This window comes from Mycteria americana, chromosome 3 (assembly GCF_035582795.1).
Source record: "Mycteria americana isolate JAX WOST 10 ecotype Jacksonville Zoo and Gardens chromosome 3, USCA_MyAme_1.0, whole genome shotgun sequence".
NCBI lineage: Eukaryota > Metazoa > Chordata > Aves > Ciconiiformes > Ciconiidae > Mycteria > Mycteria americana.
This window is the reverse complement of record NC_134367.1, coordinates 127412111-127438551: the sequence shown is the minus strand read 5'-3', so window position 1 is coordinate 127438551 and position 26441 is coordinate 127412111. Positions and strand designations below refer to the sequence as shown.

General features: G+C 39.1%; 1 protein-coding gene across 1 annotated transcript; it reads right to left on the bottom strand.

The window, feature by feature from the left end:
* On the bottom strand, nt 1-24562 carry TMX4 (thioredoxin related transmembrane protein 4). The gene is made up of 8 exons (XM_075496925.1): nt 24321-24562; nt 15040-15155; nt 10001-10046; nt 8778-8906; nt 7764-7809; nt 5409-5510; nt 3000-3063; nt 1-1674 (listed from the first exon to the last, which is right to left on the bottom strand). Exons 1-8 carry the CDS (start codon nt 24530-24532, stop codon nt 1388-1390), a joined length of 1002 nt encoding a protein of 333 aa, XP_075353040.1. The 5' UTR covers nt 24533-24562; the 3' UTR covers nt 1-1387.
* Between the last annotated feature and the right edge of the window lie 1879 nt (nt 24563-26441).

Genomic DNA, 26441 nt, shown 5'->3' with positions numbered 1-26441 from the left:
TCCGATTACTCTCTATTCTTGAAGAACAAGATGAAATTCATGCATGTTAGGAAGCTTTATGCAATATATGTATTAAAAAAAATCAAGATTAAGACACATCTTATGCACATCACACATCAACAAAATAAGAACATACAGGATCGCACTGTAGGTACTCCTTACCAAAAAAAAGCCTTATATATTAACCAAGTCAAAGGAGGGAAATACTGATATCTTCAATGACTCAAGTCTTCTAACCATACCTAATGCTGTCTACCTGGAAAGCCATTTTCCCTTTACACAGTTCAACAGACACACGTTTATCTTGATACAACTAGCAAAACCAAAAGCTTCTCCCCACTACCCACCTGTGCCCCTCTTTTCCTAACGCACCAATTCCGGTGACAGAAAGTAGAAAAGCAATCAAAGGTAAAACTTTAAGTGCCTCTTCAGTTAATATTACTAAAGTAGTCTGAGTTCTGCCAAAAGTATTCTGAGTTGGAAATAGCAGAAGTGCGCTGTATATGACAAGCTTGTATTGGCAAGGAATATACAACTTATTGACTGCAAAGTGAGTACTTCTTGCTACAATCTCTTGAGGGGAAAGAAAAAAGAAAAAAAAAAAAAAAAAGAAGAGAGTCATGCTTTGGCAAAAATCCCCCCTGACCAAAATAATGTCCTTTAAACCTTTTAAAAGTTCAAACATATTCTAAATATTTCGCTGCCACTCTCTCAGCCTGAGGTTTTCAATTACCCAAACTCCTTGGGTCAAAAAACTCAGCTGACAAGCTTGAGCTGTGAAGCATGCCTCCGAATTACCAAAACCTGGACAATCTGGGGGTGTACTGTGTGATAAACTTTCAAAACAAAATTAATAAAAATGAAAGAGAAAGGTGCTTCACTTGAAAGTGATAAAAATAAGCCCACCATACACAACATTTTTAATAGAAGACTAGTAAGGTGCCTTCTTTCGCTACTGTATCACTTATCTGGTGCTTCTGTGGCATTTGGAAACAAATATTCAGATAGAAAAGTCACAGTCCTGCCAAGCTACTGTAAAGAGTTAAAAGTCCTGATCTTGCTTAGGTCAATACTTATAAAGGAACACAAGCATAGATGACCATTTTATAGCCGGTGAACTGACACTCTTACACCCCTTTTCTCTTAGAAGACTTCAAACAGATAAGATACACTTATTTTGATTGTCATGGCTAAAGTTATACAATACACAGCCTATGTGCTTATAAAACAAACCCAATGAGCACATAATAGCTTAAAAAAGAGAAGCCTGCTGACAGAGCACAGGTTTTGCGTAAACAGAAATGACAAATCAAGTGTAAGTTTCAGCTTCAGACACAGGGTCTGATACTTCTTTGGTCCAAGTGTACAAAATACACCACCAAAACAACTATAGTCCATTATCAGCCACCTGACTTTTACGCTGTCTTACTGAGCTGTCAGTCTCTGATTCAGCTAAAGGTTGTTCACTTAAGTCTTCCATTTCTTCTTCCCCCGATTCTTTTCCAAGCGCTAAATCCTCCTCTGAGTCATCGGCACTTGAATTTGCCGCATCTTCTCCATCCGAGAGATCTTTTACATCTGCAGCCTCTTCTGCATCATCTGCAGAAAGCTCTGCGGCCTCCTCCGGTTCTTCTAATGCTGCATTCTCCACATTATCTTTTGTAATTGCTTCTTCTAAACAAAAGAAGAGTTTCAAATACTGAAGTTAGACTGAATCTTAGAACAATGTCTTTTAAAGTTACATCAGCACGTACGTATTCTGAAATATTCATGAACGTTATTATTGAAAACTTGTATGGGACTATTTTCCTTATTTTTCAATTATTTCAAATAAATCTTCAGTAGCATTTCTCTCCATTTTCATTTGGTTTTCTCGCATATCAGGCATAGATAGCTTTTATAGTTTGTAACTTGGTAGAACAAAAAAAGAGATCAGTTTTACTTGGCTCCTTGAAGAGGCATCATTATCAAACGCATCAGTGGGAAAGTGGTAAGATACTGGTAAGCTCTGTCAGGTAACAGCTGCTGTTGAGTCAACCAGCCAACTGGATAGCATACTGCACAAATATGCATAGGTGCGTTTTTCTTTTGATAGCGATGAACATCTAAGATTTTGAAGATGGTAATTTTGCACACTTATGAATTCTAAATTTGGCTAAAGTCTTATTGGCAAGTGTCACAGATGCATCTTCAACAGCAAACCAATACACACAAATGTACACAATCAGAAAATAAATTTTTAATTACAGTTAAGTTTTGACTGCACTTAATAGCACAAACGTACCAAAAGGCGTTCTGGAGCTTAACACACATCCGGTGCTGACAAGAGACTTTATTTCCTGTGTAAGTTTGTGCCTCCCATGTTCATAGGGAGCAGAATACTATTCAGAAGCCCTCTCACTAAGGATCAGAAAGATGCATGTTTTCTTCTTTTATTTGAAGCAGATGCAACACCTTCCCCTGTCCCCACACCTGCAGTCTCTAGATTCATTTGATGCCCTCTATCTCCTTCTTTCCCCAACCACAAGTTATGTAGAGAATTTTACAGGTTCAGAATGTTGCACCTCCTAATCAATATACAGAGTGCATATTAGGATGTGGAAGTGTCCTGCCCAAGCAAATTCCATTCTATATTTAAGCAACAGGTCTAGTGAACGTGCACTTGCATAAAATACACAAACTCCAGTATCTTTCTTCAAGACTTCCTCATTTTAAATGCATTTAGCCTCTTCACAGTTGTGGAAGCTAGAACAAATTACTGTTGGGGTTTTTTTTTTTTGGTCTGCTTTGCTGTCCTCCAGGTGGATGCTTTGACATCAATATTTTAGAGCCCAACATATCAATCCTTGTCAGTGTGACTAAAATGAATACCTGGATTATTGGTTCACATCTAACTTCTTGACATCTAAGAACTTCTTGACATTGGTTCACATCTAAGTTCTCCCTCCTACAAGTGTACATTTAAACCCACAGTATCTTACCCACTTAAGAGTTCTTACCAGATGTTTCAACTCTGTATCTTGACTTGGATGGGCAAAGGCAGTCTGAAATCAAAACCAGTATCTGTGTAAAGGGAAAAAAGCTATTTATTAGCAAACGATCCCAGCAGCCCCTGCGCTATTAAATATTTTCCTACTCATGCTTTTTAGATAGACATACAATAAAATTTAGAAAATTATATTATCTTGCTCGGAGATAGGAGCTGTCCTAAGGAGCTAAATAAAAACACTGAAAAGAAGTGTGTTCTCAGTGTATACCAACCAACATTCTCTGCTTTCTACTCCACATTTTCTGCCTCCTACTTACCTAAATTTATTCAGTATTGAAACAGCTTGCATCTTAAGAAGAAGCCCAGAACACAGTTGAGGAATTACTTTTTTAAATCTTATGAAACCTTCTTGGTCAAGATTTTCTCTACTTTGGGATGTTATTCAATTCCTACCCCTGACTCCCCAATACGCTATGTATACTTCCACCTTTTGTGCTTGATTTTGTCTTCTAGAGGGTTTTTTTGTTGTTCTTATTTAAAGCAGCCTAGTGTAGAACACATACAATCAAAATGCAAGAAAGATATCTGTGTCTCATTGTCATGTGCTAAGAGTAATGCAAAGGAAAGAAGAGAGACAGATGATACCATGTTAAAAGAAATACATTCCAATCATTGAAAAGCTTTTTAGAAAAAGCTGAGAGATTAACTTTACATTTTTTCAGCTTTTTCAGGTTTTTTTTAGTGAAGGAGGAAGAAGGAAAGTTTTTTTAAAATCATATTCATTTGCTCCTAGTTATGCTAACTTGATTTGCAGTCATTTGGTGATGAAAATCTACCATCTAGAAAAATGCAGCTGTTTCAATTGTATAATGAAAGACATTTGCTCATATAGCCCAATTCTATACACATATTATGTATAAAAATGTGCTTTTGCCTAAATACATGCACACTACTTTGAAATCACTTCCCTGTACTGAGAAACATACTCATGCAATTTTTCTTTACTTCACTAACACTAATATTTGGGCTGAAGGGCAGAGATCCAAGTGCCAGAAACAAACTTTACACTTCCTACATGGAATAGCGATTTAGCAGCTAGTTAAACCAGTTATCGGCATAACTGTTTTAAACTGTCTTTGCAGTTGCAGAACATGCTTGTGGACCAAGCAACCAGTCTGAAAGAACTTCTGTTCCCATCTATATCTCCTTTTCCAGCTCAGTTTCTCATCTGATATTGATATTGGAGAGGTCATAGAGCCACATCATTCAAATATTCTGAGAGGAAATAATCCCAACTCCACAGGTAAAGCTACTTTGAACTGTTTCCACTGATGAAACAACATATGGCTCAGGATATGGTCCTTAACATTCACATATATAGCTAACAGGTTTGTTTGAATAACCTTCCTGATGTTTTGGAGATTGATACATGAATGCACCAGTTCTGGTTAGTAACAAGAGAGGTCAGGTTTTCAATTACTAATGAGAACTCAAACCAAGAGATCACGGGGGAGAAAGAAGTGAAGTCAGATTTTATTAAAACCAAGCTGTAACCACAAAGCTATGCCCTGGAATAGAACAAATCAATTAAACCCCCAAATCTTCAAAGCCTTTCAAAAAACATTTTCTTCCTTTCATTTTGAGTAACAGTGCAGCAGCATACTTACATGGCTAACTCCCACAAATACAATCCCACTCCAGCTAATAAAAATCTCTCCACAAAGTCTGTGTTTTTAGGAAGTTGGAGTCTTTACACAATTCTGACCACACGCATTCAAGCATTAAGTACAAAAGTCTTAGATACAAGAGGCCAATATAAAAATCACTTGTTTAGTGGATGGACTAAACAAGTCCAAGTTGAAGCATGAATTTCATAAAAAGGTTAACTTATTTGAATGAACCAGTCTTAACCTTTACCAGAAGTAGGTAACAACACTAGAGAGTGGATCTGCAGTACTGAATACTTAAGAAGTTTAAGAGGAGAGAATAGCACAGACTAGACTATTTCAGTTGGAAGGGACCTACACCAGTCATCTAGTCCAACTGCCTGACCAATTCAGGGCCGACCAAGTTAAAGCGTGTTATTAAGGGCGTTGTCCAAATGCCTCTTAAACGTTGACAGGCTTGGGGCATCGACCACCTCTCTAGGAAGCCTGTTCCAGTGTCTGACCACCCTCTTGGTAAAGAAATGCTTCCTAATGTCCAGCCTAAACCTCCCCTGGCACAGCTCTGAACAGTTCCCACACATCCTATCACTGAATACCAGGGAGAAGAGATACATCATTAAAATAAGGTACTTCAGTATATCTTATCAATGAAGTTTTGGGGTTTTTTTGTTTGTTTGTTTTTTTCCTCACAAGTCTTTTGCAAAGCAAAAGTTCTAGGTAACTGAGAAAAAGAAAGTAATATGCTTTCTTACCAAACCCAGGAACAGGCCAATCAATAAGGTAGCTAAGATGAAGATTGCATAAGAAATCCAAACGTGAATTCCAAGAGTGCCAGTGAGGTAGCTATGAATTTGCTGAAAATGAGAAGAAGATACTTAGTAACTTCATACCTAACACCACTTATGATTTATACTGCTGTCACTGTTACATAAATTGATATCTAATTAAGACCTTTCATTTAACAGTATTTTTACTAAAGTCTTCCCTCTCAAGCTCTAGTCATCCTTAAGAGTCATGCTATAATTCTTTTGAGACCATTAAATCTTGTTTTTTCTTTACCAAGTTGTTCACATTAGAAGGCTTTTTAAGCAAAGAATGCACAATTCCTTCTTCCTAAGGTATTAAGCATTAGAGATGCCATGAGTAATCTTACTGTGGATAAATGCATGAGGAAGGCTCAGAGCATACAGGAAAGTATCACAACTTTCTTGATCCTTACATTCTGTAAGAAGGTGGCAATTGTTGGAGACAGACTATTGGGCTAGATGAACCCACGGCATGAACCTGTGCATCTGTTCTTATGGCCTCTGTTGTAGGAAGGAAACCACACAGTAAAGCATCCCCAATAATGACAGTCTCAGCCCTAACAGAAGTCTACGAAGCTGAGTATTTAAAAAAGGTAACCTAGAACTTAAACATTTCAGAAACAAAAAAGCAACCAAGTCAGGTTAAAAGCAAGTGTCCTTTTATACCCACTTCACAAGCGCATCACCAAGTGACAAAAATGTAACCTCATACAGAGCTTTATCCCTATAATTACAGCTGGGAAGCAGAGCAGTAGACAAAGTTGCACAAGATCCAAATACATACTTAAATTTGGGAATGCATTCATTAACTAAAATTGAGCCATTTAGTTCTTACTCAAGCTCTTCAGTTCTTAAAAGGAGCCACCTTTTCTAAGCAGATACTGAATAAGTGATTTCACTTATAAATTTAAAAGGAATAATCCAAATACGATATTAAGATTTCTTTGAAACTGAAATCTGTCATTCAAACCTACAAATTCAATTCACTGAACCAAGCATCAGAGTCGGGTAGTCTGCTAGGAAGTAAATTATGACATTAGATCTCTTCCAAGAGTATATCCATTAGAAAACAAACCACGATCAACAGTTACAAAAGTTTAAATATTGAAATTCCAGGGTCGTCTTTTTTTTTTAATGTCAGAACAGCTTCCAACATTTATTAAAGCATATGCAAGGGCAGCACAGCAAGAAGAGTGAGGAAACGTACAGCTCAATTATTCATCAAAGCGGATAGCAAATTAGAGACGGTTTCTTCCCAGAGCATTTAATCTTTCAGGAAGGAAACTAGACAGAGACAACATCATTACACGGCAACCATGGAAGAGAAATGCCAGAAGGCTATAAAAAGTTAATACTATCCAGTGAAAGAAAGAATCAAAAAGATATCTCGCACAGGAAACCTAATAACTGAAAGTTTTGTTTGATTCTGGGTTAGTTAGATGCTTACTGGAAGTGATACAAACTGTTCAAACTACTACATTTATTTTTTGTAGCACACGTTACAGTATTAAGACTTTTGCTACAATCAAATACAGTCTCTCCATCTTGGCTACACTTGAAGATTTTAAGAAAGAGTATGTTTCCTGATCATAACTGGAAAGGTCTGAAAATGCTCAGCGTCTCCATGCCACAGGAAAAACTTTGATCGCTCCCAAATGAAAGCGTCTTGAAATATTTTTAAGCTCAAAGCATACTTCAGTGTACGCTAAGCATTTCTCCTTTACTTCTGATAATTACTCTACTGCCCAAATTTGTTGTGCTCCTATGTGAATGGCGTTGACAGTTTGAAATCCAGATGCGGAACTTCTTACTAAAGAATAAAACTATTACTCGCTCTTCTCCTGTACACTACATGCAAATGAACTACAGATGAGCATAATATACAACTCTTAAAATGAACCTGGATATAATCTTTAGGAGTAGTATTAAATGAGAGAACCTGGTAGATACTAAATGTATTCCTGACATTTACAACCATTTTTGCAGCAGCTCTCAAAAAACTACTTTATCATGTTAGCACTCTTTGACAGAACAATTTAACTATACCAAGATAATAAGAACAGTAAGTATTTTCAGTATTGATAATCTTTACAATCAAACTGCCATTTTTGGCATAGTCTATTAATACTAAAAAAATTTATAGTGCAAAGATACTATACACCCAATGTACAGTAAATGTAAGGAAAATTTAACTCTCATAATAGGGTAATAAAAATACTCAGTTAGGTTTTGACTTCTAAACAGAATATTATTCCAAGCACAAGGAGGAGGTATGGAAAACACTACCACATAGTTACTTACCCTGATCCATCCCGAGAGGTGAAATAGTCCTGCCATGCCATGCATCCTAGAAAACAAAGAAAAGGAAGGAACAGGTTGTAAGACAGGTAGGAGTTGAGACACACAGCAAACTGCCCAGAAACCAGAAAAAGAGTCTATCTATGGACTTTCAATGCCATTGAGCACCTAGTACTTGTCAGAAGGAGCTTACTGCAAATAAATATATTTTCTCTGTATTATGTTCATGTAAGCCAGCTCAATGCAAAGCATCGAAACACTGACTTGAAAGATTACATTTGACCATAATCGAGAAATACCAATTCCACAGCTTAACCCTGTGCAGCCATTAGCACCTTTTCCCCAACTCACAGCAGCACGCAGCCCTGTAGCTCCTCTCCCCATACTAAATATCCTATAGCTCTTCCTCATCCTCAGATGAAAAATAGGGACACCCACTGGATCTTTGACATGAATTTACACTTAATAGCTTTAGCCAGAATGAAGTGCAGGGCATTCACATCTCTGGTTCATTTATCGTGCAAGCATTCTACGCGATTTCAAAGCAAATCCAACACTCTGAAAACAAATTCTGATATACTGTATAATCACTACACTGTTTCCTATTCAATGGAGGACAAGTCTTTCTTGTAAACAAATAACCAAGAAATTCTTAAAGCTAAAGGCTACCTGCCCCAAGTGGCCAGAAGTCATGAAGTAAAAACATGCATCTGATTCTAGTACTCAGCAGATATTGAAACTGACACTTATATAATGCTCAGTGGCTGTACTTTTTTTCTTTATATATTTCCAAAAATGATATAAACAAGCCTTAGCAGGCACGGACAAAAGCGAGTGCAGTAAATAAACTGCTTTTAAAGGTGAGAAACTGGAAAGCAGGCTGTCAACACAGACTGCTTCCGCAAAGCCTCCATGTCTAGGGAATAAAGGCCTTTTGTCTCTAAGCTGTCAGCATACCAGCCTTAATGAATAATGAGCTATAAAGCACATTCGTCGTCAAGAAAAACAAAGTGTTACATTATAGAAGATGGAGACTTCCATCCTGCTACAGGCTCCACAGCTTCCCATTTTCTCTCCAAAACATAACCTTGAAGATCTTCCAATGTTCGTGAACCTCGGTATCTGCGAAATACTCCATCATTTGCACTAAAACCAGAAAATACACATTAACACAGATACTCTTTAAACTGTATCTATGCTAAAAAAAACCCAAAAAACCAAAATATCCATGTATGTTATAGATTTGACTTGCCTCAGAAAGTGGAACACCTACGCATCATGTAATCCATGATGGAAGGTCTCAGGTTTTTAAACAGCATGAACTTTTGCCATTTATTAAAAATGCTGTTTTTCTTAAATAAAAATTCACTCGCACTACAGCAAATACAAAGCACATGAGGTTAACCACCAAATAATTTTTTAGACACAACTCAGAATTAAAAGTGTGCATATATATGTGTGTATATATATGCACGACTCACAATACCATGACTTTATTAAGTGTTCAATATTTAAAAGATGACATCTTTTTGTTGGAGAAGAGATACAGCAAACATCTTTCCTGATCTGTTTTTAACAGTATGCATAACAGAGGAACTTAAAGTCACTTAAACTAAAGAAAAGCCTCAGATGAGGAATTTATCAATACAGTCAAAGCTCTAAACAATAACCTGAACCGAAATCAAGAGTCAGTATTCCTTCATTTCTACCTGCATTTCAGAGTTACAGTTTGAAGCAAGTGACAAATAAGAGTCATCAGCTACATATTGGTGCTGAGCCAACAGATGAAGAATTCCAGCAGTAAGAGAAGCAGTACAACGAACAGTGGAAAATTTCTGTACTGTTTTACATGCAACCTATGTAGTCAATTATTCAAATGAGAAATTTTAGTGACGCTTATATAAGGTCACGTGTGCCTGCTCACACACAGCCAGGTTTCTAGAAGCCAATAGTGCAAACTTGCACCAATTTTTACAAATGCTATTGAATGTCATTTCCAGACTGAAAAAGCATTACTTTTATCTGGGTCCAAAACTGTTTGTAGGAGAACCTTCCACCATAAGTTAAAAATACATACTTTATGTTAATTAAGTGCATTGAGCTCCTGAGAAATGTTTTAGAGATTGACAAAAGATAATAAGCCAGTTGTTCATTACATCTTCCATGCCACTGTTCAAACAGGACAGGAAAAAAAGAATACGTACTGAAACAGACAACTGTTTCTAGCATGACACACTTACTGGTAAATTGTAGGAAGTGTTGTGACAAAGAAACGACCACTCAAGCCTAGAAAGGGAAGAAAAAAAACACATCAAATGGTTAAATAAAACTGAAATTTCTCAGCATTCTCACTTATCTATAAATACCTACAGATGTGTATTTGTAGACTAGAAAGCAGCCGACTGCATAGCTTTTACCACTGTTTTGTAAATACAGGTTTACAGTTTGCCTGCAGAAATGCTACAAACAGTAATAGATACAAAACACTGTTGACAAATTAGTGAAACATGCTTACCTTGAAGAATGTTTACTACACAGTAATTTTTCTACCTGGATTTCACTAATCAATATTTGCACACAGCTGAAGTTTTTGACCAGACGAGCAGTGTTCCCCTCCAACCAAGAGAAAGAAGAGTCACACAAATGCACCCATATTCCAGGATGCTGTGTGCTTGTGTCTGTGTGCAGTCTCATCCAGATGACCTTTGTTTCATCTAGAAAGTTGGGCCACTAACAGTGATAGCAATGACAACAATGGCTTACAAACTCTGGCCCCTGATTTTAATTCATCCTCTAGCTGATTTTAAATGGTTTAGAGCCGCACATTTCAGATCTCAGCTACTTCAAGTCATGAAATAAATTAATCTTTATATTTGCTTGTTTGCTGCTTCCAAACAATCCACATACACTGCACAACCAGTCTGTTCTTATATCCTGTAGGAAGGCTCAATCTCTCTCAAACATGACTGTAGCAAGACAATGTTTTGGATGTTTCTAGGTTCTTATCCTTCCTTCCCATACATCATTCCCCTCCAGGTAAATGCAAATGGTATGCTAACAGATTGATAATAAAGCTTAGGATGTCTCAGCATTCTGTTCTGTAAAATATTGCAAGTTTAAGCCACGAGAATCGTTTTTAACATCATCTAGAAGGGTGGGTCACGTCAGCATTTTGAGCATCAGATGTACCAGAGAAGAAAAGACAAAGAAAGTTTGAAGTAGGCTTTCAAGAGGCTGACTGAAATTGATCCCCATACTGCAAGTGGGTGTTTCACTGACTGGCAAATACATAGTATTCTTTTTACAAGCATCACCCTAGACAGTGACAACATAATGCAACTCATAGGACAGAGAAATTATCCAAATCATCGAAAAGCAGCTTGTGGGGGACAAGGCGTTTAAGTTCTCTGGCCTTCCACTCAGTACTGCTACAGAGTGATAGGTGCAAGTGCTTCCAGCTTCACTGCCGTGTTAGGTACACCATGGAAGATCTCCCAGTGTATGGCTTAATTGCAAAAGAGTCACCTGTGAAGCATAAAGGTCCCAAACATCTCATAAGCAGGCTGTCTGTATGACTCAACTAGCTAAGCTGTCAGGTGAAGACATCACTCCCCTCTGCTTCCAAATCTGAGGAAAAGTCAGGGCTACTTGACACTACCACCTCCTGACAACTACAAAAACGTGCAAGTGAGAAAGAACTCACCTTAGTGCTTAGTAATATTATTTACTATTCAACACATCCAACTTAAAAACTACAGAAATTAAAAACATGCTACTAATGCAGATGCAGTCTGTTTTGGAAAAAAAAATACAGCAGACTTCAGAGATCATCAACCCCTAGATATGCAGTCTAACTCCATTAGTAAGGGCTATCTAACTCCATTAGTAATGGCTACAGTCATATAAAGTACCACTGTGAAGAGCACAAATCAGTTATTTAACTTTTCCTTTTATAAAGTTCTGTGAAAATCTTTTGGGAAACTAAGTCCTTATTCAGCTTTCAGTAAAGCAAATATCTTTTGGCACCAGGAAGTTTGCCATGGAAAAGTATTGTAGCAACAGAGTTTCTGCCTCTAGAGACAGAGATGAGCCATACTGAACTAAACCAGGTATTTTTAAAAGTTTTAGTAGTATGTTTTTCCTAGTGTGAATTCCCCTATGGAATAGGCAAAAAAGTGTTGTGAGTTTTTTTGTTGTTTGGGGGGGTTTTTTTGGTTTTTTTTGGGTTTTTTTGTTTGGTTTTTTTTTTTTTTTTTGAAGATGTTTAAATCAAACCAAGTGCAAGCATCTTCAAAAGTTCCAAAGAGGAATTCTTCATTTCAATTTTTCAGCTTTCTGCCTTTATTGCTATGAGAGGCAGGGTGGTGGAAAACTTTATAAAACAGCTAAAAGCTGTGCCAGCACAGGGAGATATAACTTAAACAAAAACACAAGTGTAACAGTAGAATTAATCAAGCAGAAAGCACAGCTGTACAAGAAAAACTAGGTGGAGAGCCATAAAGAACATATGAAGCTTAAGAGCAGAGAAAGTCATTGGAACCCAGAAAGACTCTCTGAAGTTCCTACAAATGCTAGTCAGGCAAACAGAAAACAGAATAGCTAGCTTAAATCTCTCTTAGTAGCCTATCCTAGAGGAAGTACCAACGGTCTCAGAACGAACAATGAAATCTATAAAATATAAAATCTGTTGCCAAAATGCATCTAAGCATCCCCAAAACTTTGGTTGGAGGTTTTGTTTCTTATCTAAAGGCACCTCCTTAGACAGTAAAACCAGATACGAGCCAGCTACAAAGAGCTAAGAACAGACAATAAATTGTTTTGGTGCGTGTTTAATACAAACTTGAACTGGCTAATAGTTTAACTTGAAATACAGTTTAGCATCTCTCTGTTTACAAATCAAAAATTGGCATACATCCATTATGAAGTCAACAGCTAATCAAGAATAGGAAAAAAACTTCAATATTTGCACACACCACCACCACCCCCCAAAATACACAGAGAATACAGGTGCCATCTAAAAATATAGCTGCTTTCATCAAACAACTACTCAAAGATTACAGAAGATCCAAGAAGTCTTGTTTTAAAACACAGGTAAACATTGTGAGTGGGAGCTTAAGAAAGGCACCACAAATATACAGAACTTTGAGATCCAGAAGCATCTCCATTACTTGCTCTTGAAATACTGAATGTTTCAATAGAAAAGATAAGGAAAGAATAGGCACTTTAAGACTAGTACATCAAGTGACTGAAATACGCTGTAAATCCATTAAGGCTCTGGTGGATTTATTCTTTGGGCATCTGCTGTAATTAAGCACCATGAATGGCTACTTTCTCCTGCAGGTTTTGGAAGTGCAATTTTACACAACTCTGCACTCATCTAGTGGTTTTCCCCTAATTTAACGCATTTTGACTACTTTCAATTTGATGAAGGGGTTACATAACCAAAGCTAATTAAGGTAGCACTGTGCAAGCAAGAACAGGAGATAGAGCACTTAAGCACACCAACCGAAAGGGCTGAAGCATAAGCCTATACTAAAAATACCTCAATAACTTTGGAAAGCTTCCAAAGGAGCTCATACACCTTCAAAATTACATCAGCACCAAAGGTCAAATATGTAATAAATCTTTGTTTTCCAGTCTGAGTATTCATTAGGTTTAGAAGCAGCTACAGTTTTCATGCTTTGTGCTGAACTGGATATTGTAGACATATTACGCATGCTTTGGTACAAATTCATCATTTTGGGTCAATCCTTCAACTTGCAGAAGTCAAACATCCTCAGAGGTCAAGACTCTCAGCAACATTAGAAATTCAAATATTTAAGGAACTTCTGGTTAAAAGTCACATCCAACGTCTTAAGAATCTAGCATCACTCAGCAGTCAGAAAAATTTAGACCAAAAGAAAGCATCAAGTACCTGACCCCTTCAGGTCCCAACACTGCCATTCAGGTTTTTTACCAGGAAGAATAATTCCCGCAACATCTCAAGTATTTTATTTTTACAGCCTCACTTCTGAAAGTGCATTTAAGTTAGTCAGATCCAAAGGCCACAATCAAGATTGAAGTCTTTTTATTTGAACACTGCATAAGCAAAAGAATCCCTGTAATTGGGAGAAAATAGCAGGACAGGATTATAATGGATCCCTATTTGCAGCCTTAACTCCACAGTAACCATTACTTTGTTAATATGAAGAAGTTGGCTTTAAGTTTACATCTACGAAAATAATTTTAATATTCAAACTCATCTGTTTAATAAACTGTTAACGATTAGTATATGCACTAAAGGAGAGCCCCACATCGGCAGCTTTTTGGCATAAGAGTTTTTGTATACTTCTAAACTTTTAACAAAACATTAACCTACACGAGGTCTAGAACAGCTAGCATTTTCTTGTGAACCTAAATTGCTGTATCTGAGACCACAGTTTAATTCTGGTATCTGAGATACCGGAATTAATACAGTATCTGCTGTATCTGAGACCCGCTGTTAATTTGATAAAGCTAACTTGTTCAGCATGTTTTCAACTAACAAAATGGACACATTTTCCACACGCTTTGTAAGGCAAAAAAATCCGTAAAGTTTAGCCTTTTTATTCTAGCAACATCTCTGCCTAACACTGTCAGTCTTTTGATACTGCTCATAAAAATCTTTTATCCCCTCAAAGCCAAAACAAGCATGAAGCATTCCCAAGAGATGCAGAGATTTAAACAATATTGGTACTGCTTACACAAACACACATTCAAAACTTTGAAGGGAGTCACTAAAGGAATAAATAAGATTGTATTCATGGTTTAAAGCACTACTGTACTTTAAAGCACTACTACAATTAAACAAGACAATAAACCAGCACCATCATGGAAACAGTTAAGAACTTATTAAAGCAGGCTCACACTGTGGTAATGCTACCACACCCTGAAACTCTCGGTAACTGGAAGCCACAGAACTGGATTCTTCTGCAGACAGTTTGGAGGAGAGAGAAATGAGACAGGCAACAGCTTTCAGTGAAGTAGATTAAAAGAGAGAATAAGCCCCTTTTAATACAGTATTAAGCCAGATCACTCCCCCAATTCTTTAATCCTTCAAACTCAGTGTATAAACTTAGGCTCACAGATGTGAACTACATGGAGAAACAAAATGTGGATAACGTTATTTTGATTTAGAAACCTCTTTTCTGACTTGGCTAGTATCCCAGGTACTCCAGTAAAATAAAGCACACTCCCAGATACTAAGTGGTATTTACAATGAATAATTCTTTTTAGTAAAACAGTCTATTTCATACTATACCTGGTTCTTGAGTGACATCCACCTTTCCCACAGTGATATCTAGACGTTCGCTTTCCTTTGCAAAACTCTCCCATGTCAATTCAATCTGTTGACAAGCTGGACACCAAGGAGCATAGCTAAAGGGGGAAGACAGGTTAAATATTTTAATATTCTTACACTTACAGACATTCAAATTGATTTGCCATACAGAGAAAATACAAACACATCAATCACAAAGGAAAAAAACCTAGTTTTTCTTAATCAAGTCTACTGAATAAGACAATCAAGTAGTTTTTTATCAATCCCTATGTTCCTCCTGCTGTTACTAAAACAAAAACAAATCTCCACAGATTTGAGAAATTCATACCCAAACACCTCACCAGTTGTGATTTGTTCTATTTACATATGAAATAAATCCATTTCCATGGCAGCTATCTGAATTATTGAAGCCAGGCTGTCCTCTGAAGCAGTATCCTTCAATGTAACATTTTGTATTGATTTCCCACACCTCAGAACTTCTAGAAATTACATTTGCTTTAGCCCACTCCTCAATACATCAAAGTATGCCCTTTTTGATAGCATTCTTTAGAGATTTAAAAAGAGTGCACATCAAATTCCTACTGCTCATACTGATTGTCTTTTTCAAGTCTTGTCTTTTCCCAGGATTAATTTCAGCAAAATAAGAAAGCATGTTTCAAGAGCTGAGTTTTCTATACTACCAATTGGAATAATCAAACCAAGTTTGCAGTTGTTATTGATAATATCAATATGGAGACAAACCAGCTAATTTGAAAGGATAATACCAGATAACACTTAAATGCTGATAAAACCCCATCTGCCATCTTTATGTATTTTACCCTAACTTGGTTGACAAACTGCGTCAAACTTGTACAGCTTGCAATGGTCTCTCATACACGCAATTAAGGTAACACAGAACAGCTAGGTATAGCGTGTAACTGCGCCCTAGCAATCGCCCATACACATACTTATCCTTTTACAAATAAAAGGGGACCTTTACATGGTTTAACCTAATTTATTGGGGGGGTGGGGGTGAAAACGTATATATGCAGGTTTCTGATAGCAAAAGTAGTGGGTCTAGATAAACACTACTTCTCACCGTACTCCATATATGCTATCACGCTCCTCGTCCGTTGTTAACAATGGAAACAAATTTCTTCATGGGCAGAGTCCAACATCCTTAACAGCCCACACAACCACTACACTCTAACTGGGAACCTCTAGAAGGTTCCCTTACTCCTTCAGTTTGTCTGCCAGTACTACTAGCTGACCTAAAGAGTGGCACTTCCTATTCTCTGGCTGTCTTCTGATCAGGAATGCTTACTTTCTTAGTGGCTGCGGACAGAGATCTCCCCAGCCACCCACAGATGTTTCATGTAAATAAGACTGAACCTAAGGTAGGTACTTTGTCACAGAAGAGGTAGAATCAAATTTACTCTGCGGGCTTCATGGTAGTTTTGAAACCTAAGAATTTTAAAAAAAGGAAATCTTGTCATTTGGAAGTTAAAAGGATATAGTTTAAAAATATGTGTTGTATTTAACTGTACTAGAAATTTATGATTCTAAGTATGAAAGCCAATACCTTGGGTTTTTTGAATCAACATCATCTGTGCAAGAGCATCTGAAAAAAGTACATAAATCTTATCCTGCCAAGAAACAGCCCCTCAGTATCTTTTAAAAAGATGCTGGAAACAAGTCTCACATGCAGTGCTGTTTTCCATTGTGCTGCTGGGCTATAGAGGAGTTTTAATAATAGTTTGACAGATACTGTACTTTACAAACAGTATTATTACAGTAGCTTGACCGATAAGTAAGAAACTGTGTACACCCATCAGATAATGCTGCTGATGTTGCTCTAAAATTAAGGGCAGAAGTTGGAATGTTTTCTAAACCCAGCTTCTCTAGATGTGTCAAATTCATGCCATGAGATTTTCAAGATTAATACACCCTTTAGCCTGTTTAAGGTACTAGCTGATCTTGAAATAGAAATTGGGGCCCTAACAACATTTATGTTTACATTTGACATTCATGAGCATTTCTTCTAAATGAAGTTAAGTGGAATATTCAATACACATGGCTAATATTCATATGATTATAAATATTTTCTTTAGCTCAAAGCAGCATTAAAATCCACCCGTGTCACAGTCTGGTAGTGACAGAACATAACAATGAACTTCACAAAAAGTCTTAGTTGTTGGCTTCCTAGTTTTTATTACCAATACTGGATGCGGTATGGCAACAGGCACATAACGATGCTACAAGATCCAGCCACTCAAGCTGAACATTGGCACAATCAGGATTAAAATATTTGCTTTACATTCCTGAAATTACACGTCCAATTTTTGCCAGCCAGGAAACACCCTGTCCCCACGTATACAAGATAGAACTTGCAACAGACATCAGATTTTTGCAAGAGTTATCACTGCTGTTTACTTCAACATCCTCGCTTTTCTGAAGCTTTAATGTCTGCACTTGTTATACAGCATTTGAAGCACTATGAAATTCAGGAGTGCCTCCTGGAAATAACAAAAACATTCTACTGCCAAAGCTTTATCGTGTCTCCCTCTCAGTCTTAAAATACCTCCCCTTACACTTTCTCTTTTTGGTAAGACACAGAAGAGTAAAATACTTCACACTTAGGTCGCCTTTATCAAGTTTCAAAAAACTTTTTGCACCCTGAGGAACTGAAGCTTAAGGAGGTACTTTATTTTAGCGTAGGCTTCTAATGAATCCTTTAGAACTGTGGCCGATTCGTATTTCTATAGGAGTCATGGTACAACTACCATTCTTGTATTCCCCAGAAAAAAATCCGTAGGAGCAGGAAAGCACGTCCGTGTGTGTGCTGTGAAACCAGCCTTCATTACTTTTCATCAAGTCACAAGATGCAAGACCAGGTCACTTACAAAAGCAGACGTAACCAAATTTCTTCTGCCATACTCCACAGACAGACTAGAAAATAATTAGCACCTTGTCAACAGCACCAAATTTAGGGCTGTTACTCCTCTAGCTTCTCCCTTTGCCCAAGGGGGTACCTTTAGCTGTTAACTTGTTTGCCCTGTGCCCTATGCCCTACAAGTGTGCCAAGAAAACAGCACTAAGTTCTTTGCAATTTAAAAATCAAAGTCCAGTGCAACTTAAATCAAGACCTGGGCACTTGGTTAAGGAAAGAGTTTTCAGTAGTCTGTTACACATTAAAAAGCAATTTACTGATCTCCACCATTTAAAAGTCAGATTGAAAACACCACATACCTATAAATTACGCATTGCCAAGTTACTCACTGCAAGCAGGTATCGCACATTTCTCAACATACACCTCATTTGTGGCATTACCAGACCTCGTACATAGCACAAAGCTTTACAACTGAAATAGCCTCATGCGCTCTGTACCCTCCATAAATGAGGCAACTAATATTTATCTACTGGTCAGGTCCATTGGAAGAACAATTGACTTAAGTGGATTAAAATCACTACTTCAAAGTAGCCAGGTGTTTACCAGTTGCTACTCCAATCCATTACAACACCTGAAGTTTTTTCAGAGGGCATAAAGCAAGCAATCCAAAAGCAAAATTTTAAGCTTTTAAAAACTCAAAAGCAAAGTCTGGTCTATCTCTGATCTAAAGCATAAAAGACCAAGCTTTGGCTTTCCAATACCAGCGACTTCACCGATGGCTGCAATACACAAGAAAAAACAAAAGAAAACAAGTTAAAACCAGTTTGAGCAAAAGTGCCATTCAGCCATATCACTACAGAGTTGATTGGTAAACAAAGAATGACTTTACTAAGATTTACTGACACACAGTTTCCAACTCCAAGTCACTAATCTCTCTTCTTGTAACTGCTTGGCTAGGGAATTCACCAATTCACTCATTTTCAAATGAATGTAACCGACTCCTTTTGTCTGCTTTTTGACTACCATTATCAGTAACTATCAGTGTTGAACAGATGTAACCCAAATACCATTCTACACTTTGCTCTGATAGCAACTTCAGGAAGTTGCAAGAATCTAGGAACAAAGGAAAAACAGCTTACAGATATAGGCAGGAGAGGATTTGCTGAAGGGAAAACAGCGAAATAGGCAAGATTAAAGTTTCCCCGTTTAGTCTAGCTTTTTTTTCGATTCAAAACACAACTTTTATAAAAGGTACTGCTTACAGTAAGCCAAGCTATTTGCTGGATTTCAGATGGGGAGTACTATTAGAGGTGCAAATGTTGAGACAGTACCTAATTAATAGAATGGTAAAAACAGTATCAGAATGAAATAATTATTACTTTTATTTAAGTAGTTTTGCCTTAATGCTACAGAGTGCATAAGCATACAAAAAAAAAACCCCAAGACAGTGCCTGATGTCTTTGGGTGTTATCTGAAGACTATCATTTGATTTGTTCTTGTTCCTAAATACAGATAGGTCTTGAGGCAGAATAGGCATTGTCGTAATTTCAACAAAAGATAAGCTTCAGGAAGTCAACTGTATGGCTTTAGTCTGCTTTTCAAGTGAGCAGGTGGTAGCCAAAGATACAAAAGTTACTCCCCGTAATCTACCAATACCTGTATCACAATAGTACAGGCTCTGGAAGCTGACAAGAAGTTTCCTCCAGTGTGCCAAAAGCCTTTCAAAACAGACAAGACCTCCCAACTCAAAAACGGTTGCTCCACAACAGTTAAACAGGTTTTTTTACAAATTGCCAAAGCCCTAGCTATCTCAAAGAGCAAACAAAGGAGGTTTCTTTCCTGGATTCGCCTGTCAAGCTTCACTCAAATGCCTTAAATCACAGACAGGTCTGCTGAAGTGACAATACACCGAGACACTGTTCTGGGGAATTTGTTTCAGGGTGCAAGCTCAACCTTATGAATTCCCATTCTACTGTATCTACTTCAGTAACCCAACATGCCTATCTTTTCCAATAATACCTGAATACAGTGGAAAAGTAACTGCACACCGTTGTGGTGTGATGCACTAGGAGCCAAACAAATTGTATTCTCTAAGATAACATTTCAAGTGCTACTTTCCACTTGTTCTACAGCTCAGTAATGAAACGCGTTTTAAACTTCCAAGAACAAGATGAGAAGCAAAGCAGGGTATATAGTAATTATTGAGCTCTCTAGTTTCAAAAACAAGAAAAGGAAGAGAGTGCTATCTGCAACTAAAAAAGAAAGACCCCAAAACTTTCCATTCACAAGCAATTCTTTTTTAAAGATGGAGAATAGATTTTTAAAAGGTAAAGCAAATCAATCACTGAAAAATGATCTGAAATATTCCAGAACTTGAGCAGATTAACTTCTATCATTCCAGATGTTGTTGTCCCCTTCTATAATAGTGAAGCATCTGCTGCCAAGGATATTTCAGTTTCACATCTTATCAGTTTCTGTTCAGCCAATGCATGGCATAGTAATCAGCCACACGTTTGGTTCTTTAATAAGAGTCCATAGATAATTTGGTCACTTCCTCTGAAGTCAGACAGGAAGGCTGCAGAAACTTCAGAACCAAAACAGAGTTTTGGTAACTTGATTTCATTCCCCCTTGCTTTTGGGTTGGGTTTTTTTTGGTTTTGGGTTGTTGTTTTTGGTTTTGTGGTTTGTTTTTTTTTTTTTTTTTTTTTTAAGAATAGGACAAAGAAAAGCCTGGATACTAAAATCAAGAGGAAGTAAGAGACTATACTTTCATAAGTGACAGAAAATTCCCAATCTTATTGAACTCTCAATCTAAGTTACAGTCATTGTTAAATCATTTACAGAAATCTTCAGGAGTTCATTTACACAAAGGGTTTCAAGCCAACTGTTTAAAAGCATTAAACCATGTAAATATCAAAGTATTCAGCTAGATTTTTAGCACACTCCCTTGAAACTACAGACAAAAGTGCTAGTGGGAGGACTGAACCCTTGTGATAATGTGGCCTACTAGATGATGTTTAACGATAAATGATAATGATAAAATAAAGTACGGGCCTATGCTATGGGCATGATAAGCTAGCCTTGAAAACATGACTATTAGTTACACTATTCTCCTGATTTTCACCTGGCTAGAATTAAAATAGAAAATTAAGACATTGGGTTTTAGGTACACACAGCGCTAAGTCTCTGCTGAAACAAATGGGAACCAAAACATTTAACATGCTGTTAAATTGAGCTAAACTAGAGATTTTCCCAATGGGCAAGTTCCTAAAGTACTGCAGGTGCAACAGGAGCATATTAAATAGTTTCATTTGTAACCAGAGGGATAAAGAGAACAAGTTTATTATTGTCGGGGGGGATGTGGGGTGTGCGTGTGTCTGTGTTTGTTTTAATCTACTTCAAAGAAAGGAGGATGTTAAATTAAGATCAATCAAGCTTGGAACAAGCTATGTTTACAAATGCAAGATACACTTTTAAATAAACAGACCAGAAATTAGTTTTCTATATTCCTAACAGATACAATATTAAAAATAAAGACAAAAAAAAAGTTCCTCATATTAACAAATCATTATCTTGCAGCTACAGACTAGGAATAAGTCAATAAGGAAATGTTTCATAACAGTTCATTCCAGCATCACACTTGCAGCACTTCAGCGAGAATCTGTGTGCTGCGATAGTAACAGTAAGCAAAAAGTGTTGCAATGTCTTTCAGAGCCACAAAGTTATCAAGAACATTTTTATCAATGAAATGCAGCAGTGCTTCCAGTTGCTTGCATTTTTGCCAGCTACGAATTACCAAATATCTACAAAAAGTCAGCCAAGTACACACACTTCAGCTAGGAGGGATGAAGGAAGAAAAATCCTATTTCTACTACAAATCCCGCACACAAGTAATTTCTGACTTAGTTTTCTCTACTGGTGCTCCTGAGAACAACAAAAAAGTGGTAGCATACAGTAATTCGCCTACACTACTTTCACAAATAGAAAAACTGACATTAAACAGAAGCAGTAGCACCCGTTCCTACCAGGGCAGACGGCTCAAGCCAGCAATCTAGAGCAGGTGACCAAAATAAATATTTTTTTCACAGAGATCCTATAACAACTTTTACATTAAAAAAATAAAAATAAGTACTGCTTGGAAAACAAAGGTCTCAAACAAACAGGTGGTTCTTCAAGCAAATGAGGGTTTGATGAACGATATTGCAGCCTTGCCAAGAGACCTACCCCATAGCATGGAAGGAATCAATGAACTGACACACAGGACTCCTGTCTGGATCCCCAGCTCTAAACTAGAAAACAGCCAGTAGAAGCCAAAATCCATCAGCATGAGAACAGCTGCAGTAATCATAAGAAATCAATACTAGATCTCAAACTCCTGTTTAGACATGTTTGGGAATCTCAAACTCTCACTAATTCAAGAACAGCAGCATTGAGTTAGCATCCTCAATAGAGCAAAGGTTCCTTCTCAGTTAGGAGAAAAGCAGAAAGCACTAGAAATGTACCACAGAAAGTAGCATGGAGAACCAAAGATCTTTCACACATCGAACGCTGTAAATTAGACTTATTTTTGGTTTATGTAAGCCATGTAGCAACATGTACCACATTCAGCTAGCACTAAAGCTAACTTTGCCACCATTGCTATTGTCAGCTACCTGTCACTCCAAACCAGAGTGCAATGTTTCAAGTGGAGTAAAGACTCACAAAGCATTTTAACTGTTCTCTATCCCAACCACTTCTGATTTCAGTCAGTTCCTCTACTCCTCCTTCTTCAGAGGCATGCACCAGTAGTTATTTAAATATTTTCTCTTAGAAATAAAAACTTTGAGTCACCACAAATAACCTTTTTCCTCCATAAGATTCACCAACTCACATACGAATAGGTAACTTTCATACAATAGCTTCCACATAGGACTTGCATGTCAGAAGTGGAAAAATTTCAAAAATAAGTTTATTTTCTCCCACTCCGAGGTCATGTCTTCCCCCACCTGTTAGAACAAAATAAATGAAAAGGGAAGAAAAAGAGACTCAAAATCAAACCCAAAGCCTTAGTCACAACAGTGGGCATCCATGGGTCTCTCAATCAGCTATTTCAGGATTGTTCCCATCTATTCGCTGATTAACACCAGGTGTCCAGTAGAATCCTGAGCAGTAAGGCCCTAGGGGAAGGGACAGTCACTCCCCCTAATAAGAGACTGCAGATAACTCAAGTTCAATACTAAAACAAAACTTAAAGCAGGTGGGTAAGTATTTATGAGAGAGCATGAGTTCAGCTGTCGATAGGCAGCCTAGCCTGTTTCACAGGCTACCCAGTCCGTTTCAAACTGTTCAAACTCAAGCACACCCATAGAGGAGTAGCACACATACCACAACAAAATCCTATTTCATAGCCACACATATGAGCAGACAACCTAAAGTACTTTTTTTTTTTTAAACTGCTCTCTTAAAAAAAAAAAACCCTCAAGTTCCTTTTCCCCCTTCTAAATACAAGCAGGTGAGCTGGCCTTTAAGCACAAAATGTCATGTGCATTTCCAGAACAGTATCATGTCACAAGCGAAGCCATGACACCGCTACAGTTAGTTAGAAGCACTTAAAGCCCTAGCCGGCAATAGGCAAACCTCTCTGGCAGTCACCCGGATAAAGCAACAGCGGCACTGAGAAGTTAATGAAATCTGATGCATCTCCCTTGAGCAACAAGAACTTTAGAGCAAGGCGGCTAGAAGTGAGGGCGTACCGGGATATTATGTAACACCGTTTTGGAAGCCTCCTCCTGCTAAATATTACCGACCAAATTCAGCCTTCCTAGCTTGCACAGAATCCAGTGAAAGCCCCAAATGGGTAAGCAAAGCAAGGTGCAGTGCCTGACACTGTTCCCCAGAAGGCAGCTGTCTCGAGTAACACCGCTGAAATATGATCTACGAAATGTGCCCAGTTTAACCTTGGGGCACTCCGGCACTCCATGCCCGCCCCAGACCAGAACCTGAAGGAAAGCCACCTCCATCAGATCATCTCAAATTAAGCTGAGCCTGTGCCTGCAGGCTCAGGGCCAACAACGCCTGGGGGAAGAGGGGATCACGGGCATTAGGTGTCCCTGCGTGGACGCGGCCCGGCCGCTGCCTCCCGTGCCCCCCCTCCCCGGGCCAGCCATTGCAGGGGCGGGGAAGGTGCGCGGCTGCTCCCGCACTTCCCTTCACGGGGTGGGAAGGCCGGCACCGCCCGGCCCTTCTCCCCCCCAACCACCACCAGCACCGGGGCAGGCGTTACCGGCCACGCTCGCTCCCCGGGGCAGGCGCCGAGCAGAGGCCGGCCGCCCTCACAGGGCAGCCCCCCCTCAGGCCGCCCCCCCTCCCCGGCACGATGCCTCTGAGGCGAGCGGGAAAAGCGGCCGTTACTCACAACTCCAACATCCACTGGCCCTGCAACACCAGGCTCCAGTTGGAGCCGCCCAACACCTGCACGCGGCTCCGCGGCTCGCCGGGGCTGCCCGCCCGAGAGGAGGAGGAGGAGGAGGAGACGGCGGCGGCGGCAGGACCCAGCACCGCCGGTAGGAGCAGAGCGGCCGCGGCGCAGAGCAGCAGCCGCCGCCCGGCCCAGTGGCGCGCCGCCATGTTCAACCCGCCCGCCCCAGGAAGTGAGGGCGCCAGCGGCCGCCGCGGGGGCGGGGCCTGCGCGGGCGCGAGGGAGCGCGCGGCGCGGCCGTTGGGCCGGAGCCGTTGGGCGGGAGCCCTCTGAGGCGGGCTGTGCCGGGACCGGTGGCGTTCCCTTCCCCTCACGGGGAAGGGCCCCGTTGTCACAGGCGCGGGGGAAGCCTCAAGCCCGAGCTCCAGCTCCAAGCAGGGCCACAGGGCAGGTGCTCCGACCCTACCATCGCGGTGGCTTCACAGCTCTCGATCAGGTTTATGAGTCTTTCTTGTATTGGGGTGCCCATAACGGGGTGTCGTATTCAAGGTGCCATGTTATGAGTGCTGAATAAAATGCGATAATCACTTCAGTGGGATGCTGTTAGCCACCAGCCCTGTCAGACTGCACTGCAGAATCAAGTTTAATCAAGTGTCACTATGGCCCCAAGGGACCGTTTGCCCCAGGCAGGCAGCCTGTCTATCCTGATGCATTGTTTAGCCCATCCCACACACAGGACTTCGTGTTTTTCCTTGACTTCAATGGGATTCCTGTCAGCCCCATTCCTTTGGCTTGTCCAGGTTCCTCTCAACAGCAGCCCTGCCCTTGAGTGGAATGATTGCACTCTCAATGGTAATTAGGACAGTCGTCTTCCTTAGTTAGTCTGGTAAATCGACCAGACAAAATAAGAAGAGATCACTGTACAGGTCTGAGCTGCCTTCCTGTCTGATACAGAAATTAGTTTTTGTTTGCTGAAGACTGTCTTGGCTTGGAAGTAACTTGTGATGAAGAATTTTCTAACAGTTACTCCAAAAGTTAATAAGCCCTGTTGTTAAAACATTTACACACTTGTTTTCCCCCAGTAGAGGAAACAGTAGATCTTACCACCTCTGGATTTTGTCACACTTGGCCAGTTTGTCTTATGAGGCTCCTTTACATCACTCCCGTATTTCTCCATAGGAATCTGGGCTTTGATCAAACCATTCCTTAAAGCCTGAGTATAGGTCTGGCCTTTATTTATGGACACTGAAGTGGACTCAGCTTTAGCATCTGGGGACAGAAGCAAAAGATTGCTCCTAGTCAGGAGGAGTTTAGCAGCAGCTCTGGGTTTCCACTGTCCCAGCGGACAGCAATTTTCCTCATTTGCTACTTCTCAGGAGTAGGTCACCTCTTCCAATGACTCAGATATTCTCTCCTCACTAGGTATTCAAATAGTACCTGCATTACCAAAGAAGATTTGTCGACAGCTTCCCAGCATTGTAGAGATCCTTGCCTTCCTAAGCTGTAAGCTTCTTGCCACTGCAATTAATGCCTGCTGAGGATTAATTAAGAGCCTCATGGAACATATCTATCTTCCAATATCTTCCATGTGATACATATAGACTGAACTTAAAGTCTCTATATTACAATTTTTCTAATCCTTTAGGTATTATTGTGGTTTGTAAAAAAAAAAAAAAAAAAATCTTTCCCTAATTTATCAGTGCCCTTCCTGAATAGATAGTTTGAAAATTGGATGTGGTATTTTAGCAATGTTTAGACCTGAGATATGTAGTGAAGAGAAATACATACAGTGGTAGAAATCTTTTGAGAAGACACACACTTGGCTGAAGTTCCCTTGTGAGGAGGTAGTACAGAAAGGACTTTTTTGTGCTGCTCAGTAAGAACTGGGAAACATGCTAGTTTTTGTATAGATTCTTGGGGGAGAGGTGAGGGAGTGATTGGCCAAAACCGAGAGGTTTGAGATCTGGTGGAGCCAAACTAGGAGAATTTATGTGATAAAGAGCTGATGTGCAAAAGGAAAGGCTGAGGAACATTTTATGGTGTGGTACAAGGTGCTGAATAATTATATTTGTGTCCTCAAAGAACATGTGAGTGAAGGGGGGGGCAAAACAGAGCTCC